The sequence below is a fragment of the Giraffa tippelskirchi genome, chromosome 7, assembly GCF_054371585.1.
Source record: "Giraffa tippelskirchi isolate mGirTip1 chromosome 7, T2T-mGirTip1v1.2.pri, whole genome shotgun sequence".
Lineage (NCBI taxonomy): Eukaryota > Metazoa > Chordata > Mammalia > Artiodactyla > Giraffidae > Giraffa > Giraffa tippelskirchi.
Genome location: NC_137281.1, coordinates 10,054,245 through 10,071,353, shown reverse-complemented (window position 1 = coordinate 10,071,353; position 17,109 = coordinate 10,054,245). Strand labels below are relative to the sequence as shown.

The 17,109-nt window shown below is 54.9% G+C and overlaps 1 protein-coding gene across 5 annotated transcripts; it reads right to left on the bottom strand.

Annotated features, from left to right (window-relative positions):
- Positions 1–1,132: 1,132 nt before the first annotated feature.
- Positions 1,133–17,048, bottom strand: PPP1R13L (protein phosphatase 1 regulatory subunit 13 like). 5 transcript variants are annotated; one of them, XM_081515701.1, is made up of 14 exons: positions 15,591–15,706; positions 14,595–14,678; positions 11,080–11,160; positions 10,835–10,980; positions 9,984–10,488; positions 9,778–9,876; positions 9,612–9,703; positions 8,837–9,311; positions 7,211–7,665; positions 4,909–5,040; positions 4,661–4,794; positions 4,404–4,570; positions 2,590–2,789; positions 1,133–1,730 (listed from the first exon to the last, which is right to left on the bottom strand). In XM_081515701.1, the coding sequence occupies exons 3-14, from the start codon at positions 11,132–11,134 to the stop codon at positions 1,692–1,694; spliced, it is 2,499 nt and encodes an 832-aa protein (XP_081371827.1). In that variant the 5' UTR covers positions 11,135–11,160; positions 14,595–14,678; positions 15,591–15,706; the 3' UTR covers positions 1,133–1,691. The 5 variants fall into 5 exon arrangements, with proteins under 5 accessions (XP_081371827.1, XP_081371824.1, XP_081371826.1 ...); XM_081515698.1 differs by lacking the exons at positions 14,595–14,678; positions 15,591–15,706 and adding an exon at positions 16,984–17,048; XM_081515700.1 differs by lacking the exons at positions 14,595–14,678; positions 15,591–15,706 and adding an exon at positions 15,902–16,771.
- Between the last annotated feature and the right edge of the window lie 61 nt (positions 17,049–17,109).

Sequence of the window (17,109 nt, the reverse complement as noted above, 5' to 3'; positions counted from 1 at the left end):
AAGAGGCACAGTGGAGCTTCTGGATGATGGAAATGTCATATGTCAGCTTTATCCAGTAGAACTTTCTGGGATGATGAAAAAAGTTCTCTATCTGCACAGTTCAAAATGGTAGCCACTAACCACGTGGCTACTGAGCATTTGAAAAGTGGCTAATGTGACTGAGGAACTGAATCCTTACTTTTTATTTAATTTAAATCAATTTAAATATGAATTTAAAATAATTTAAATACTCCCATGAGTTGTTTTGGACATCACAGATAATGACAATGAGAGAAAATGTTCACAATATAATGTTTATAATGTTAAATGAAAAATAACAATTAAAACCCATATGCATAGTATGGCCCAAATTTTAAAATATATATCATACTGCATATATGAAGTTTTAAGAAAAGACTAGAAGTATACAAAAATTTTTTTAAAAAGTGGAAGCTTTATGATTTGTAAAGAAATACAAATCAGAAGAGAGAAAGGCTTGTGATTTATCAAAAATCTTCGCGGAGCAGTTTATGCAATAAAGAAGTGGGGCAGAAAACAAGGAAAATCACTCTTTGGGGTCAGACCTTCGAAAAGAGCACATAAAACCCTGTTGAAGAAGAGCTCACAACCCATCATTTCAGGACACATGAGGAAACAAGCCATCGTGAGTGAGAATCAGCAGACACAACAAATTACAGAAGCAGATGGTCCCAAACTTCAGATGACAGAATTATCAGACATTTCGATCCCCTGGAGAAGGGAATGGCAACCCACTCCAGTATTCTTGCCTGGAGAATTCCATGGACAGAGAAGCCTGGCGGGCTACAGTCCATGGGGTCGCAAAGAGTCTGACAGGACTGAGCGACTAACACTTTCACTACTTTCACTTTCATGTCTTTAAGCTTAAAGATGCTTAAAAAGAAGAAGCCAGGAATTTCCCTGGCAGTCCCGCAATTGAGACTCTGCGCTTCCACTTGCAGGGGTATGTGCAGTCAAAAAAAAAAAAAAAAAAAGCATAGTTGAAAGAGGGAGGACTGGATTCACACGAGAGAAACCCCTTCCAAAGGGACTACTTTAAGACTGGTTTACCAAACACAGTAACAATGACAAGCACTTATTAAGTCAGGATGGAATTCAAAGAGAAGGAAGTCAATTTCTGTGCAAACTACCTTTATTTATAAAGGAAAACTCCCCATTTTGTTGTCACACCAGGGCTATGTGAAGGCAGTAGACTGGGAAGAGGTAGAGCAGGGATGCTGATAGAGACAAAGACACCCACGCCTCACCTGGCCCCTGAAGGCTGCTGGTAGATACAGGGCGCAGGTGACTCCCGGGGTAATCCAGTGGCGGTGACCCACTCCAGGCTCTGCTGGGATGATGGGTTAGCTTCCTTTGGGGGCGCAGGGGGGCGGGGGGTTGGCAGTGGAAGTAGGAGGCACTTTGGATGGGACCTGATTTGGCAAATGGGGGGATCTCTCTTGCTCCCGATGATATTCCCAGCCCCACCACGACCTCCAACAGCTAAGGCAGGATTCTAAGTTTAAGGCTGGGGTTCTCGTTCTCCCCAGGGTTTCCGGAGAGCTGTTGCCAAGGACCTCACCGCTGCAAGGGCTTGGGGGTGCAGAGAGATGCAGCGGGAAGGGAGGAGGAGGTCTGGAGCGAAGGCAGCTGCTGCTTTATCCTGTCTCCCTTGGAAACATCCTTCTCTCCAGCTACACCTTACTCCTCTGAGGCTTCACCCTGGGGAAGAGCTGAGGGAATACAGACTCTTCAGACGCCGGGAGCTCCCACCCTTTTGCTTCACCCCAAATGTAGCACAGTCACCGAATCCATCCCCCAAACACGTGGACCGTCTCCATCCTCCCATCCCTTCCTCCTGGACTCTCTCAGCATCTTGCAGACCACACCGGAATCCCCTGGCAAGCACCAGATGGAGCCTTCCAGTTGGCAGCGGGCTGGATGAAATGGAGACTTCCCCGCCGTAAAAAAGACGCCCGCCTCTCCCGCCCACCATGGCCATCAGATTGGGACCCGCCTGCCACCTATGCCCTAATTAAAGGCATCTTCTTGTCTCCCAGGAAAGTCATGAGATCTTCCTGGTCTCCTCCCCTTACCTAGCAGACTCTCCCTCAATACTACCGCTATTATATTAATGGATTCTTCCTCGCCCTGCCCAAAAAGTAACAAAAAGTTTCCATGCCTGTAATATACAATTCTTCAAGTGCCCCCCCATCACCAAACTGGGATTCTTCATACTCCTCTTGGCTAAAATACATTCTTCTTTACCTCTCCATGAATATAATTAGGGATAATAAACATATTTGCTTGAGCACAAACCAATCACATAATCAGGAAAGGAGGACCGGTGAGTACCCCTACGAAGTACCACCAGGAACGGGTTCTTCCTCCTCTAAGAAGGGATTTCCCTTACCTCCCCCGTTATTATAATGGGCTCTTCCTCACCTCCCCACGACAGATAATGGACTCTTCTGACCGCCCCTGCCCCAGTATAAAGGGCTGTCTCTCTTGCCGCTCTTCCCACCCCGTGGGATCAGCTCTTTCCTCAAACAGCCATCAGATAGACCCGCACAACATCTCTTCTAGGCTCACCCCGAAGTAGTTACGGGGCACGTAGCCCTCCTGGCCGTGCAGCGTGGCCCACCACCAGTCCGTCTCCTCTAGTCCGTCCCTCCGCAGCACGGTGACCGAATCGCCCTCTCGGAAGGACAGCTCGTCCCCAAACTCGGCGCTGTAGTCCCAGAGGGCGTACACCACCCCGTTGTACATCAGCCCCATGCTCTGCTCCACGTCTGAAACAGGAAACCGCAGGGATGGTCAGCGCCCGGTCCAGGGCGGGCCAGGAACACTCAGGGATGCTGGGGACAGGGACAGAGCCTGAGATCTGACACTAGCCCCACCTGGGGGAATGAGCCCCTATTAAAGTTGTGTGTGTAACCTTTTCTGGAGAGGGGCGCCTGAGCTGCAGTCAGCTGCTGGGACTGGGAGTCTCTAATGGGGTTCATCAGGCCGGGCCACGAACCCCCAGGGAAGGGCCAGTGTCCCCATTTCCTCTTATACCAGGTTAAGTTCCTGGAACACTCCTAGAGGTATAATTGTCTGTAGCACCCCCACCGCCCGGCCTTAAGAGCTTCAGTCTCTTTGGAGGACTCAAGCCCTCCTTCCCATGGTACAGCCCTACGCCTCCCCAGGAAGTGGTCCCAACGCCCCCTTTTCAGATAGTGCAATGCACACTGCGCACTTCCCACTCAAAAGATAAAGTCTCCAAAGAGGATGTAATCGTTTTCCAGATAGTATAGCCCACCCACACCAACTCCCTTAAGTGGTAAAATGCCCAAGGATTTACCCCCTTTCCAAATGGTACAGTCCACCAGGTTCCCCCCGCCCCTTAAACAGTCCAGCCCACCACGCTCCAGTTTCTTCGCCCCTCCCTCCCCCTGCCAGGTGCGCTGCCCAATCTCTACTGCATCCTCACAGAACTCTCCGAGTCCAGGCAAATAGGACGCTACAATCCTCGTATCTCTAGGCTCCACCGACCTATGACAAAGGCGGTCACAGTCCCCCCTAACCCGAAGGTTACAGCCTTTCTCTTCGGTGGAAGGTCTACTCCCCGCCTCATCCCCCAGTCCTGGCCTGCCGTCGCTCAGGCAGGTGTTACAGCCCCCTGGCTCCCACCTACTTTCCGCCACAGCACAGCAGGCTGTCGTGTAGTCCCTGCAGGCTCACCTCTTACGCTGTCCCACCCCTCCGTCCTACAGCCTGCCTTACTCCAACTGTGTGACGCTCCGGAGCCCACCTTAGGCTACAGCTGACCCCTTCGCTCCAGACCCTAGGCACATCCCCATGGTACTGCCTACCTAGTTCCTCCCATCACCTGTTTAGATGATGTGATCCCCCCGCCCCCCGCTCCTGGAGATACATGGTACAGTCTCGTGCCTCCCTACAAGTGGAAGAGGCCCCAAGCCCCTCCCCAGAAGCCAGGGCCTGCTCACCGGTCACCTGCGTGGCACTGTATCTCCCCCAGGTAGCCCTGGGCCAGGAGACAGTATAGTTGGAACGTCCAACTCCCCCACCCCCACAGATGAGAAGGCAGATAAAGCGGCGCAATCTCCGCAACCGCTCTCGTCCCCACCGGTGTCCAGCTTGAGGGGCACGGTTCCCCTGCCTCCCTTTCCCTCGAAGGTGGCACAGTCTGCTGCCGTCACACACCCTTCTCGCACCTGCCAGGTGGGAGGCCCCGTCCGCCACCCCCACAGGTGGTCCCTCCCGCCGGCCCCTCCTCAGTGATGCTGTCACAGGTCCGTACAGCCCCTCACCTCCCCAGGCATCCTCTCTCGGGAGCCGCAGTCGGCCTCCTTTCCCTGCCCAATATCTCTAGCAGTTGGGCGCCCCGCCCCGCCTCGCACCTGCCAGGTAAGTGGCGCAGTCAGCGTAACCCTCGCGGTAGGGGTCGCACTTCTCGATGGCGGTGGCGCCGTCACTGAGCGTGGTGGCGAAGATGGCCGCGCCGTGCTGCACCAGCGCCGTGCAGATGGCCGTGTCGTTGCACGACGCCGCGCAGTGCAAAGGGGTCCTAGGCGTGGGAGCGGGCGTGAGCGGCCGCGCGGGGCGCCCCCAGCGCCGTCCCCGACCCACGCCGGCCGCGCGCGCAGTCAGGGCTCACCAGCCGTGGCTGTCCGGAGAGTTGACGTTGGCCCCGGCCGCGATGAGGAAGTCCACAATGGGGTAATTGGCGCCGCAGATGGCGTTGTGCAGGGCGGTGATGCCCTCCTCGTTGGGCTGGCTCGGGTCGTTCATCTGGATGGGCAGGGGGACCGGGAGGCTCATTCCCGTGTCGGGCCGCCCCCACCCCGCCAGCCCTGCTCCGCCCCCACCCCGCCAGCCCTGCTCTCCCGCACCCGCGGCACTCACCTCCTTCACGGCCTGCTGCACCACCTCCAGCTCCCCGGTCAGTGCGGCGTCCAGAAGCAGCACCAGCGGGTTGAGGCGCGCACGGCGGACCTTGCGCGGGGACCCGGCCTTCCGCAGCACGGAGCGCATCTCCTGCAGGACAGGGCGGGGATGCTTCAGTGGCTTGGGGAGCGGGTAGCTAATATACCCATTCCTTGGAGGGGAAAACAGAGGCTCAGGGATCCGGTGGCCGCTCCAGCTCTTCCAAGTCGACAGGGCTGGAATTGGAACTCAGGAAGGTACAGAGCCTGAGTCCAGAGGGCCATGGGGAGGAGGGTCCCTCAGTTCTATAGTCTCTGGTTCCCTACAACACTCAGGAAAGCCAGAGATCTTCGAATCTAGGGCCCTGAGGCTTGAAAGGCCGGGAGACTATGACAGCCAGATATTCAATTCATAGTTTCATTTCATTTAGATAATAAACATGACGTTACCAGGTGTTCATTTTAGATGTTAGAAATTTGAATATTTGTCATACTGCTCCTTCTGCTTTCCTATTTTTGACTTTCAAGTGTTCTCCTACAAAATTCATTTACTCTGAGCACAAAGCATTTGTGATTCCAGCCTTTGATGTCAATGGTTTCAGGATTCTGGAATCTGAAGATCCCAAGAGCCACTCATTTCAAAATTCTCTGATGTTGTTTCCAGTATACTGTGCGTCCAGAAATGCTAAAGTTGTGCCATTTCAAATTTCTGGGGACCCAGGACGTTGCCTTCTCAAGATTCTGTGATTGAGAACTTGAATATTTTATGGTTAGAATTTCATTCCAAAAGATTGGAAGGAAATGCTCAAAATGTTCACCGTGGTTCTGAGTGCTTGTGATTTTGGCCTCTATTCAATTTCTTCCTAGTTACTATGTGTATTCCTTTCTAGCGGAAAATGCTCACTTAAAATAAAATCTTGTATTATAACATATTAGTGCCCTAATCTGTGATGTTTTTGAATCAAATAATAAGTCATTTTCAGTTTTGGGGACTTCAAGAATCAGTAGGACCAGGGTTTGTGCTACTAATTTTTTACTTCTACTGTTTGCATCTTCAGTGTCCTAGGATTCTGAAATTTCAGTTTTGAGTTTGTGACGCCAGGATTTAATGATTGAATGCTGTGAGTTTTCAAGTTTCTCTGTGGCCAGGACTTTGTGATTCTACCATGAGGCATTTTGACCATTTCAAGGCGCTGTTATTCTTCCATTCTTGATTCAAGATCCTGAGCCTCAGGATCTTGGCTGAGCCAACATTTCTTGGCTCTACCCTCAGGAGGGCCTAAGAATAGGCATTTTGAGGTCCACCTGGCCCCCACTTCTTCTCTGGGAATTGTTTCCCTCCCCCTGTCTACCCACGCTGAGCAATTAAGATTATTCCATGTGACTATGCTCCCCACCCCCAGCCTAGATGCAGAAACCTGAACAAGATCAGCAGGAGACTGTTGCCTGGTCAGATGATAACAGTAACAATAGCAGTTAACAGTTAAGTGCCAGGCACTATCCTAAATGTTACATTAATGTATTAAATTCTCACCACAACTCTGCAGTTATTCTCATTCCCATTTTACAGATGAGGAAACTGAGGTCCACGGAGGCTAAATGTCTGGCCCAAGGTTGCACAGCTAATAAGTACAGTGGAGCTGGGATGTGAACCCAGGCAGCCTTGCTCTGCAGCTGGGACACTTAATCACGAAACCCACAGGCTCGGAGGCCAGAGACTGGTTCTTGAAAATTTGAATGGAAGAAGCTCCGACTAGAGTCAGAGGACACCACGGACTTGAACTGAGAGGTCATTTTGATTCAGGGTTCAGTGGGCCATTTCTAGCCATGGCACAGGCTTGCTGAGGTGTAAGAGGAGAGCGGATCTCCAGAGAAAGAGGACATGAGAAGCTGTGCGGCAGCTCAGGAGAGAAATAGTGACCGCCTTAATTCCGGCAGACTTTTCAGATCCCAGAATAAACCCTCTGTCCTCCAAGACAAGTCATTTCCAGGTTGGAAGACTCTTAGATTCCTGAAGGGAAGCCCATGGCAGGGACAGGTTACTGGAGAGGAGCAGAGAAAGTCTCTATATGGTCAAGACTTCCAGATGCCTCTCCATATGTGTTCTCTTTCTTTTGACCCTTGGATTAAAAACTACATTTCCCAGCCTCCTTTGCAATTGAGTTCCTGGCCTGTGGAATGCAGCAGCTGTGAGGTGCACAATTTCCAGGTTCTGTCCTAAAAGGGAAGGAACACTTCCATATGCTAAGCGATATATGCCACGTTCCTCCTGTATTACTTACCATGCTCTGTGGCTGCTCTGGTGGGCTGCTCTGGAGAGGGGCTGAGGGTGGGATGGGAGCCGGTGGAGCTGGAGCAGGGGGCCCGGCCCTGGCCTCAGATCCCTCAGTGATAGGGGACAGCTCGGGCTCAGGGCCCCCAGGCCCACCATGACGATGGAAGAGGCGGCTGATGATCTGTTGGTATTGCTTCTTGTGGGTGGGGGCCAGGGCTACAGCCGGGCTCTGCTCCATGGAGCCCCGGCGTTTGAGGGGCCGTGGAATCTCTGCCAGCACCCGAGCCACCTCCTCCAGCTCTGGCACCGACTGTGCCTCAGGCGGCAGCGCCGGCTGCAGCCGTGTGGGACTAAGGGGCCGCGTCACAGCACCTTCGTCTGCGTCGCCAACCTCCAGCACGGGTGTCAGCAGCCCCTCCAGCTCTGGTTCAGGTTCCAGATCAGTGGGAGGTTTGGCGAGGCCTAGAAGGAACAAGCGCCCCATCAGAGGAGGGATCCCTGGAGCCCCTCAAGACTCCCTCCCCACAGCTTCCAGGACCTGCCACCAATGCCTGATTTGCTGTGTGTCCTCAGGGCAGTTCTTGCTCTCTCTGGGCTACAACCTCCTTGGGTTGTGAATAGACAACTATGACCTCCCCCATTTATCACGCACTTAAACTTGTGCCTTGTGCTTTCTCCAGGCCTGTCTTACTGAATTCTCACCACTACCTTGTGAAGTTGATATGACTACCATCTCATTACTACAGAAAGGGAAACTGAGTCTCAGAGAGGCCAAGTCAGTTGCCCAAAGCCACACAGCTGGAATTTGAACTCAGTTCTATCTCACTTCAGAATCTCTACTCCTACTATTATGATAGACTTGACTAAGACTCTAATCATTTCCTCTCTTAACATCTCAGGCAGAAAATTGCTGGGACTAGAATCCTGGCATTTGATGGTCTCATCTCTGTTTCCTGCTTCTCGATCAGTTTCTAAAAGCAGGTCGAAATATATAATGCTTGTTCTCCTTGTTTTTCTTTTTATAATGATCATTTTCTACATGATTTCATTGAATGCCCATCATAATCTATGAAGTAAGTATTATTCATCTCTCTTCACAGATGAGAAAATGGAAGCTCATATGGGTTAATTAATTTATCCTGAGTCACACAGCATGTCGATTGCAGACAGGGGCTCAAAACCCACTCTGTTTAAATCCAAGCCCTGAGCTGGTCTCACACCAAAAACTATTAATAATTATTATGACTACTATGATAGCTACTGAGGGCTTAGTATACATCAGGCCCTATTTTAAAGCCTTTATAGAGATTGTATATTCCAATACCATACCCCAGTGAGGTAGGTTCTATCACTATTCACCTTTTCCACTCAAGGAAATTAAGTTCCAGAGAGGTTATATAACTTGCCAAAGGTCACACAGCATGCAGCCAGCCAGTCTGACTCCAGAGTCCCTGCTTAAGCACTGTGCTATCGCTAATTCGTGAGCAAACCCCCAAGCTCATCTGGCCTCGTGCTCTGCAGGGACAATGTCTGGAAACAGGTGTTTGGTTGTGATGGGTCCCCCACCCGGTTTGGTCCCCAGCCATCTGTCCTCCCTTCACCCAGCCCTCCAGAACCCCCAGCTCTGACTCACCTTCACTTACAGGGGCCCAAGTCTGTTGGGGGGCTTGGGAGGCTGGGGCAGGGGCTTGTGGCTGAGGCTGGGGTTGTAGTTGTGGCTGGGGCTGTGGGGGCAGCTGGGGCTGGGGCTGGGGCTGGGGCTGGGGCTGGGGGGGTGCCTGGGGCTGGGGAGGCATCTTAGGTAGGGGAGCTCGAGAGAAGATGGAGGAGCCCGGGAGCATGGCCCTGCTGGCTCCATGCTCCCAAAAAGCATTCTGCAGCTTGAATATCATGCTGAGGGGGATGGGGCGCTGGCGGGGGGCACTGCGGGGCTGCGGGTTGGAAGGAGGCATGGGGATGCGACTGACAGGCTGCCAGCTTCGGGGCAAAGTGCCTGACAGCCCTGCGGAGCCCAGTGATCGGCGGTAGCTGCCCACATCAGAACGCCTGTCGCTGGCCAGAGGGGAGACCTTGTAATTGCGGGGCAGAGTAGCGCTGGTGAAGTTGTCCTGGGGGAGAAAGAGGGAAGGAAGGAAGATAGAAAGGGCTCAGGTGGGAGGACGATAGGCTTAAGGGGACGAAAGATAAAGGAATGGAAGAAAGGAGAGAGGTCAAGGCAAAAGGCAAAAAGGGAGAGAAGGAGCGGAGGGCAGATGAGAGAGGGAAAGAAAAGAGGGTCGGGGAGGAGATGGAAATCCAGGATAAAGGAAGAGCGAGGGAAAGGGTATGGAAACTGTGGGCGCAGCCAGAAAGGGGAGACTAGTCCTGACCGCACAAGCCCCCTCCCCAAGTTTCTCCAGCCCCCTCACCTTGCCGGTGGCCCCCAGCCCATCCAGGCTGCTCTCTCTCCAGGGTAACAGCTGCAGGCCTGGCGAAGCAGGCCGCGGGAAGACATCCAGACCTGTGAGGCGGGAATCATGAGGGTCTGGGGGATGCTTCTCCAGCTCCCCCACCCTCTGGCCTCCCATCACTCACGTTCATAGCTCGCGGTTTGCGAGGGCTTCTTCTCATAAGCCACGTCCAGGTCGGATTCGTTCCAGGCTTTGGGGGGCCGCCGGCGCAGTGTTAGGTCGTCTGGGGAAGAAGTTCCTCATGAGGATCCCGGGTGGGGAGTGGGGGTAGAGAGGCTGGTCCCGGGCCCTGCATCCCTCGCACCCGCCAAGTTGGGCCCCGCGGTTCACCTTGAGCGCGCAGAGGCGGGGCGAAGGCGCTGCCGCCCGCGCCCAGCAGAGGGCTCCCAAAGGCAGCCGGCGCGTCGTAAGCTGCGGTCGCAGGGCGAGGCGAGGGCCCGCGCTCCGGGAAGAAGGCCTGGGGCCCTTCCGCCAAGGGGCTGCCACGCGGGGAGCCGGCGCGGCCCAAGAAGTCAAAGGGCGTGGGGGGACCCTGCTGTCTGAGCGGACCGGGCCGAGGGGAGGGCGCACGGCCGTGAGGGCTGCCTGCGCCATCGAAGGCGCGGGGCCGGGGCGAGGGCGAGCGGTCTAGGCTGCTGTAGGCGTCCGGCTGCAGGTAGAGCTGGGTGCGTGGTGACGATGGCCGGCCCTTCGCGGACAGCGAGCTGTAGGGGAGCAGAGCCGGGGCGCTCTCCGAGCGTCCGAATGGGGTGTCTGCCCCGTCGGTGGTCACCTTCCGGGAGGACCCGCGGCTGCCCAAGGGCTCGGGGACCGGGCTGGTGCTGTACCGGGACAGCTGTGGGGACATTGTGGGGTCAAAGGAGAAGTTAGTAGAGGGTTGGTAAGTCAATCGATAGCGGTGATCGAAAGCCAACTCTGGAGAGGTAGGCGGGGCTGGAGATTCAGGCCTAGGGAGCCCTGTCGTCGGGGCTGGGGCCAGCACACACAGAGCCTTTGTGCCGCTTAGAAAAACCGTTTTCTTCCGAGGGTCCTGACAGACGTCCGCTTCCACTGGCCCCCTTTATCAGATGCCCTTAAACAGCCCACCGCCTGCCTCATGGGACAGGTTTGCCTGAACTCCTGGCCAAAAGAAGCTGACTTTTGGGGGGGGCCAGAGTGGGGACCAGGACCAGCGGGCTCACCCTAGCCGGCGCTGCGGCCTGTGAGCCAAGAGGCGCCGCGGGCGAGTCCGACCACAGCGACTCCAACTGCTTGGTCAGTTCGTCCACCTTGGCCGCCGCCGTGTCCAGCTCCATCTGCTTCAGGTCCATGTGCTTCATGGCTAGAGCTGGGCGGGCGGGAGTGGCAGTGAGGACCGGGATCCGTGGGCCCCGCCCCGCCCCCGAGAGCCGGGCCCCGGCAAGCCCCGCCCCCTACCCCAGCTCACACTGGAATTTCAGGTCCAGAATGTCCCCCGAATTCTGGAACGCCTCGCTGTCCATGGTGCCGGCCGGCCGGAGCGGGGCGCCTGCGTTTGGAGAGGCGGGGGCGGGAGAGAGTCTGCTCAGGGCCCACCCACAGGGAACCTGGGGCCCTAAGGAGCGCGAGGGTGCCTTTACTTTCCTAGTTCCTTCCACTGGAAGTTCTATGCCTCTCCATCGCCCCTGCTGGGAAATGCCAACTCCTGCCAAACCCTCTGGCTCAGGACAATTCACTCTCTTTACGTGACTCCTTGTTCATCTCTGTCTCATCCTTAATAAAACTGGATCATTCCTTCAACCATTATTCACTGACCACCTACTATGTGCCAGGCATTATAGTGAACAGAGGTTGCAATAATAATAACTATCAATTACTGAATGGCTACTAGGGACCAAGAGACACAGTGCTAGATGCTGGGCATCTTTTTAAAAATAATGATGGTGTTGCCTTCTATATGTGCCTACTATGTACCAACTCAATGGACATGAGTTTGAGCAAACTCCGGGAGATGGTGAAGGACAGGGAAGCCTGGGGTGCTGCACTCCATGGGGTCGCAAAGAGTCAGACACGACTGAGCAACTGAACAACAACATTATGTGCCAGGACCTTTGCTAGTTGCCTGAGGGTTTAATGAAATAAAACAACAACTATTTATTGAGAGGCCACTGTCCCCTAGAATTGTGCCAAGTGCTTTACACCCAATACCTTATCCCATGATCAAAACCTCCATAGCAGGCACGAAAGTGAGGCTCAGAAACATGTTTCAGATCACCTTACAAGACGTCAGCATACTAGGTTTCACACTTGAACCTAACTTGACATTCTGGGTCATCTCCTTCAGTCCTGAGGGGCTCCAGAGGACAGGGGACCACTCAGCTTCCTCTCCCCAGGGTCCCCGCCCGGACCAAACTCAACGTGTCCACACGGGCCCAGCGTCAACAGAACTGGGAGGTGGCCAGGGGCCACTGAAGTCGCCAACCCAGTGGGAAGGAGCCAGGCCCCCAGGAACCAGTCGGGCCAGCACCACCCCCATCTCCATGGTAACCGCCACGCCCGCCAAGTCTGCCACCTCCCCGCTGCACAACCGGCTGCTTAGCTTTGATTTGGGGTGCAGGCGTGGGCAGCAGGGCGGGCTGGGGCGTGCTGATTCTGGCTTAAGTCTGGGAAGCCTCAGAACAGAACCTGTTGGGGCTGGTGGCTCATTTGGGTGTGTTAGGAGTGTGTGACCTTGGGCTCGGAGCCCCCTCTACTCCTTGGGCCTCAGTTTCCCCCAACTGTGAAAGGAGGGGGCAGATCAGCTATTCTAAGAGGCCTCCTCAATCTCTCAGAGCCCTAGATTCTGAAATTATAAGGACCTTGAGGTTGTAATTAAATTCCTACAGAACCTAAAACCCTCCGCTTGAGAAGTCTATGGTTTGAAAGTTCTGAGTCCAAGATTCTATCTTTGGAACATTCTGGAATTCTCCACTTTGGCTAGCCTAGATTTCTCTGTCTTCCTGCACCAAGTTCTATCTATTCCAGGATTCCAAAGTCCTAAAAGTCTAGGTGAACGTCTCGTTTATTGGAGCTGCTGAAAGCATAGTTAAGGAGAATTCAAATCTGGTAGCGCCACTGTCCCGCTTGACCAGATAGCCTCAGTTTCCTGATCTGTAAAATTAGAATCAATAGCAGTTCATTTCAGAGGACTGTTGTGAGGATCCAACTGGCCAGAAGGTGCAAGAGGAATTAAGGTTCTGAGAATGGAGGCCTCAAAAAGTAGAGACTATACGAACCAAAACTCGGCAGCTTTTAGAATCTTAGAGATACATAGGAAACACTCTGTTAAAATATAAAAACGAACTATCTATGATACATCCAGGGCCAGCATTCTGGTAGCGAGTGGTTCTTTGGGGGAGTTTCTGATTCTCAAATTCTAAGACACATCCCACCGCTGACATCCTCTGGGTCTAAGGAAATGCCAGGGCTGGGCGTGGAGCCGTCCCCGGGCTGACGCGGACGAAGGGGGCGTCGGGGCCGCCAGGGGGCGCTCCAGGTCACGGCACGACCCCAGCTGGGAGAGCGGACAGCGCCTGAGCTCAGACCCCGGGAATGCGCGGCGGGCCCAGGCAGGTGCAGCACCTCCCGCGGCAGAGGAGCGGGGACCGGGCGGGGTGCAAGGGTGGCGCGGGCCGCGCCTCTGCTCGCGGCCCCTGTCCTCCACCCCCAGGTCCTCTCCGCCGGGCGCCCCTCTCCTCCGCATTTAAGTCTCCTTCCCCAGCATCTTCTGCATCCCGGCCAGGTTCTTTGGAATTAAAAATCAGGGGCGGAGGTGGAGGTCCTGGAGGAGGCATCCTCCGTAGGAACCGGGTCAGAGTGCTAGGCTGGACTGGCAGTACCCAGGTTGGAATCCTCCCATTCAGACGCTGGGAGCCGCCCCCCTCCCCGCCCCCGCCCCACTCCGGGACTTGGTTTCCTCCTCTGTGGATGTCTGTGCAATGAGCTAGGGCCTTCCCATTCTTTAAATTATTTAGCTTATGTGTGCCTCAGTTTCCTTAAGTGTATAAAGGGGGAATCAATACCTTCACCTCAAAGAAGTGTGAAGTCTGAATGACATAATTTATGTACAGAGTTTAGAACACTGCAGGGCACAGAGTAACGTTCACACGGATAAGATTCCTAATTCCCAGGCCTGGAACAGAGAGCTCAAAACCCAAAATGACTGTTTTTCTCCGAAACGGCCCTTTCAGATCTTTCTGAGATTCTAAAAGCCCTGAGCTTTGACCCTTCCGTCTTAACTTCAGTCCTCGGATCTCAGAACCCAAACTGAGGCCTCTATGACTCAACTTACCCCCTTCTCTCTATATAACGGCTGTATTGTGCAAGCCCACCACCACCAATCCCATCCCATCTTCTCCCCTGCTTTCCTGAGTTCTGGCCATCTCCAGTTCTGGCCCATTCCAGGGCACAGGAATCCCTTGAAGATTCCAGACAGAAGGTGGCAAAAGCTGAAGGTATCGCCTGTGCCTGCACTCCAGCCTCAGTTTCCCCAGTGGACCAAAGAGAAGTCATTCCCTGGGGTGGGCTCAGTAAGCCCCAGTGGAAGTAAGACCTTTGGGCAATTGCTGGAGACTTCTGTAGACAGTGGGAACCATCTCTCTACCTGCCAGCCCTCAGCCTGGCACGCTGTGAGCTCTGCCTTGGCAGCCGCGGTTATTATTTTTAATTTCATCCCAGGCTATCAGCAAATGCCCTTCAAGCCCAGACATTAGGAAGTTCTTCCCTCTCTCACCAGAACCCCCTGCCTCCCCCACCTCCTTGTATAATCCCTTCACGTGACACATACGGGTGGAGAGAAGGGGGAGTCTTGGGGGGGAGGTGCCGGGCGTCTGCCCTCCCCCAGCTTCAAGGACAGACACACACCTCCAGAATTAGCCTCTATCCTCCCTTATCTGCCACACTACCTCAGGTCAGACAGATGGGAGGGGAGGTGACATTTCTCACCTCAGGGTCAGGGCCAGGAGCCCTAGGAGAGAAGTCAGTCAGAAAATCCGGTGGGAAGGGATGGAATCCTGACGCCAAAGAGAGCTGTGTGGAAGGGGAAGGGCAAATCCTGACCCCCAACGCTGCTGCCACTGTGACCTCTATGACTCAGCTTACCCCCTCCTCTCTGTATAATGGCTGTATTGTGTCCAGCCTTGCAAGCCCCCTCAAAACCCTACCCCACCTTCTGGAATTCTGCCCTGGATTCTAGAACTCTCTTTGCAAATCCCAGATATTTCCCACCTTCAAGAGGTAATAGGAGGTTCCCCGCCCCCGCCAGGGGGCGCCCTGGGGGCGGAGGTCCCTCCTCTGGTTAGGCAGGTCTGACGCCCCGGTTAATGACATGTTGGGGATCGTGCAGCGGCACAGAGAAGGTTGGAGACCTGCCCTAGTCCTCCCCACCCCAACCCCGGCCCCCACCCAAGAGCCAGAAAGAGGGGGGAACGCCGAGACACAGTCTTCAGAGGGACCAAGGGTGTTAGTTCTGATTCATTTCAGGAACCCAAGTTCCACTATCCCCACCCCGCCCCTAATTCTGCTCCCAGACCTAAAGACTTGGTCGAGAAGGCAGCTGAAGGGTGGCAGGGATGGCCGCCCATTCCAGAGCCCCAGCAGTCCAAGTCTCTCATTTCTCCCCAAGAGATCCGATATCCCAATTCTACTCAAGGACTCAGGATTCCTAGAGCTCCCAACTCAAGAGACTGAGGAGCCCCAGTTCCGAACCTCTCCCCAGGACTACGGCGTCCGCGCCCACCCTTCCAAGAACTCAGGCATTCGAACCCCCTTTTCTTCTGCCCAGTAAAGCAGGCATCCAAGTTTTAGCTTTCTAATGTCCCTGGAGTCCTGCGCACCCCTAATTCCGCCCTGGGACCTGGCGTCCTAGCCTCTTCAGGACCCTCCCGGGGACGCGAATCTAGGGCTCCACAGAGCCGCTGAACCCAAAGGGGTGTAACTCACAGATCCGGAGCAGACTTTGGCACCGGGGGGCTTCCTCCGGCTCCGGCTCGGCTGCAGGGAGCCGAGGACGGGGCGGGGCAGGCGCCGGGAACAGGTTAGACGACGTGACTCCGACCGGAGGGAGGCGGGTCTCGGAGGGGAGGGGGAGTGGGGGTCGCCTCGAGGACTTTGGGACTTGTAGTCCCGGAGGAGCAGGACATAGCCGTGTACGTTCCCATTCAAAGTGACATAAAGTCCATTTCACAGACAGGAAGGGCGAGGTCGAAAAGCCAAGAGTGACCTAACTAAGTAAATATAATTCAAACTCTTACCTCGCTGTGGTTGCAAGAGAAGTCCTGAGTCCCTGCCCCACCCCTCCAGGCTCAGTTTCCCCCTTCTTGAATGAAGATTTGGACACCACCAAAAGAGGTAGAAAGTTACAGAGGCTGGGGGAGACACATACCCCACCCCCAAGGCGAGAAGAGGGCCTCGCTAAAATTAGCATCCCCTCGGGTCTCTGAGCCTCAGTCTCTCCATCCGTAAAAAGAGTGGTTGGGCTCTTGACAGAATTTCGCAGCTACAGCTCCCGAAGTTGGAGGCTGGGACTACAACTCCCAGTAGCTTCCGCAACCGACGTCCGGCGCCACCCAGTCTCGCGTCCTCTGGGAACTGTAGTCCCGGAGCTCGCAGGGGCGGCGCCCGCGTGTCTCGCCCACGCACGGGAAACTGGCCATCCTGGGAAGAGGCAACCCGTGCTCTTTCCCTGACCCTCCCTCTGCTCTGGGCAGCCGCTGGCTCGCTGAGAAGGTGGGCGCCCCAGTTCTCAAGTAGGATCCGCAATCTCTGCAGAGGGGGCGGGAATCAGCGCTGACACACCGGTCAGGAATGCAGTCTGGTCACCCTGTCTAGTCACCGTCCCGCGGCTCCGCCCGTCTCCCCACGCGGCACGATTCCCGTGGGAAGGGACGTGGGCGTGTCCCCCAAATCTGCGTCCACGTGCCGCTGTTTACACGCGCCCGGGGACAGAGACTGGGCACTGATCAGAACTTCTACTCATTCTCCCTTCCTCAAAACCTTTGGAAATGCCCCCCACGAGACTAAATACTCGAGGGCATCGACCCATCTCTTCTGGCCCACTGCCCCTTCCCCTAGTCCGCACCGCCCCACGCGTGTCCAGCTAGGGAGCCCGGAGGCTCCTCCCCGGGATCCACAGGCTCCTCCCCCTATATTTCCCGCTCCCCCGGAGCCCAGAAACCCCGCCCCTGGCTGGTAGTTAAAAGCCCTCAGGAGGAATTACCCTCATTCCTCCGCTTTCCCACCTCTCCCAGTCAAGTTCTGAACTTCCGAGGCACCTGGGCCTCCCTAGAAGCGTTTGTAACACTGAAACCACAGTCCTGCCCACCTGGACCCTTACCTGTCTCTTTAAGGATTTCAGACCACTCGGTCTTCCTGTCTCTTTAAGAATTAGGGACTATCAATGTGGCGGCCCCTTTAAGGCAACGTTGGACCAAATCATGTCTGAAACACTGTGGGGATACCC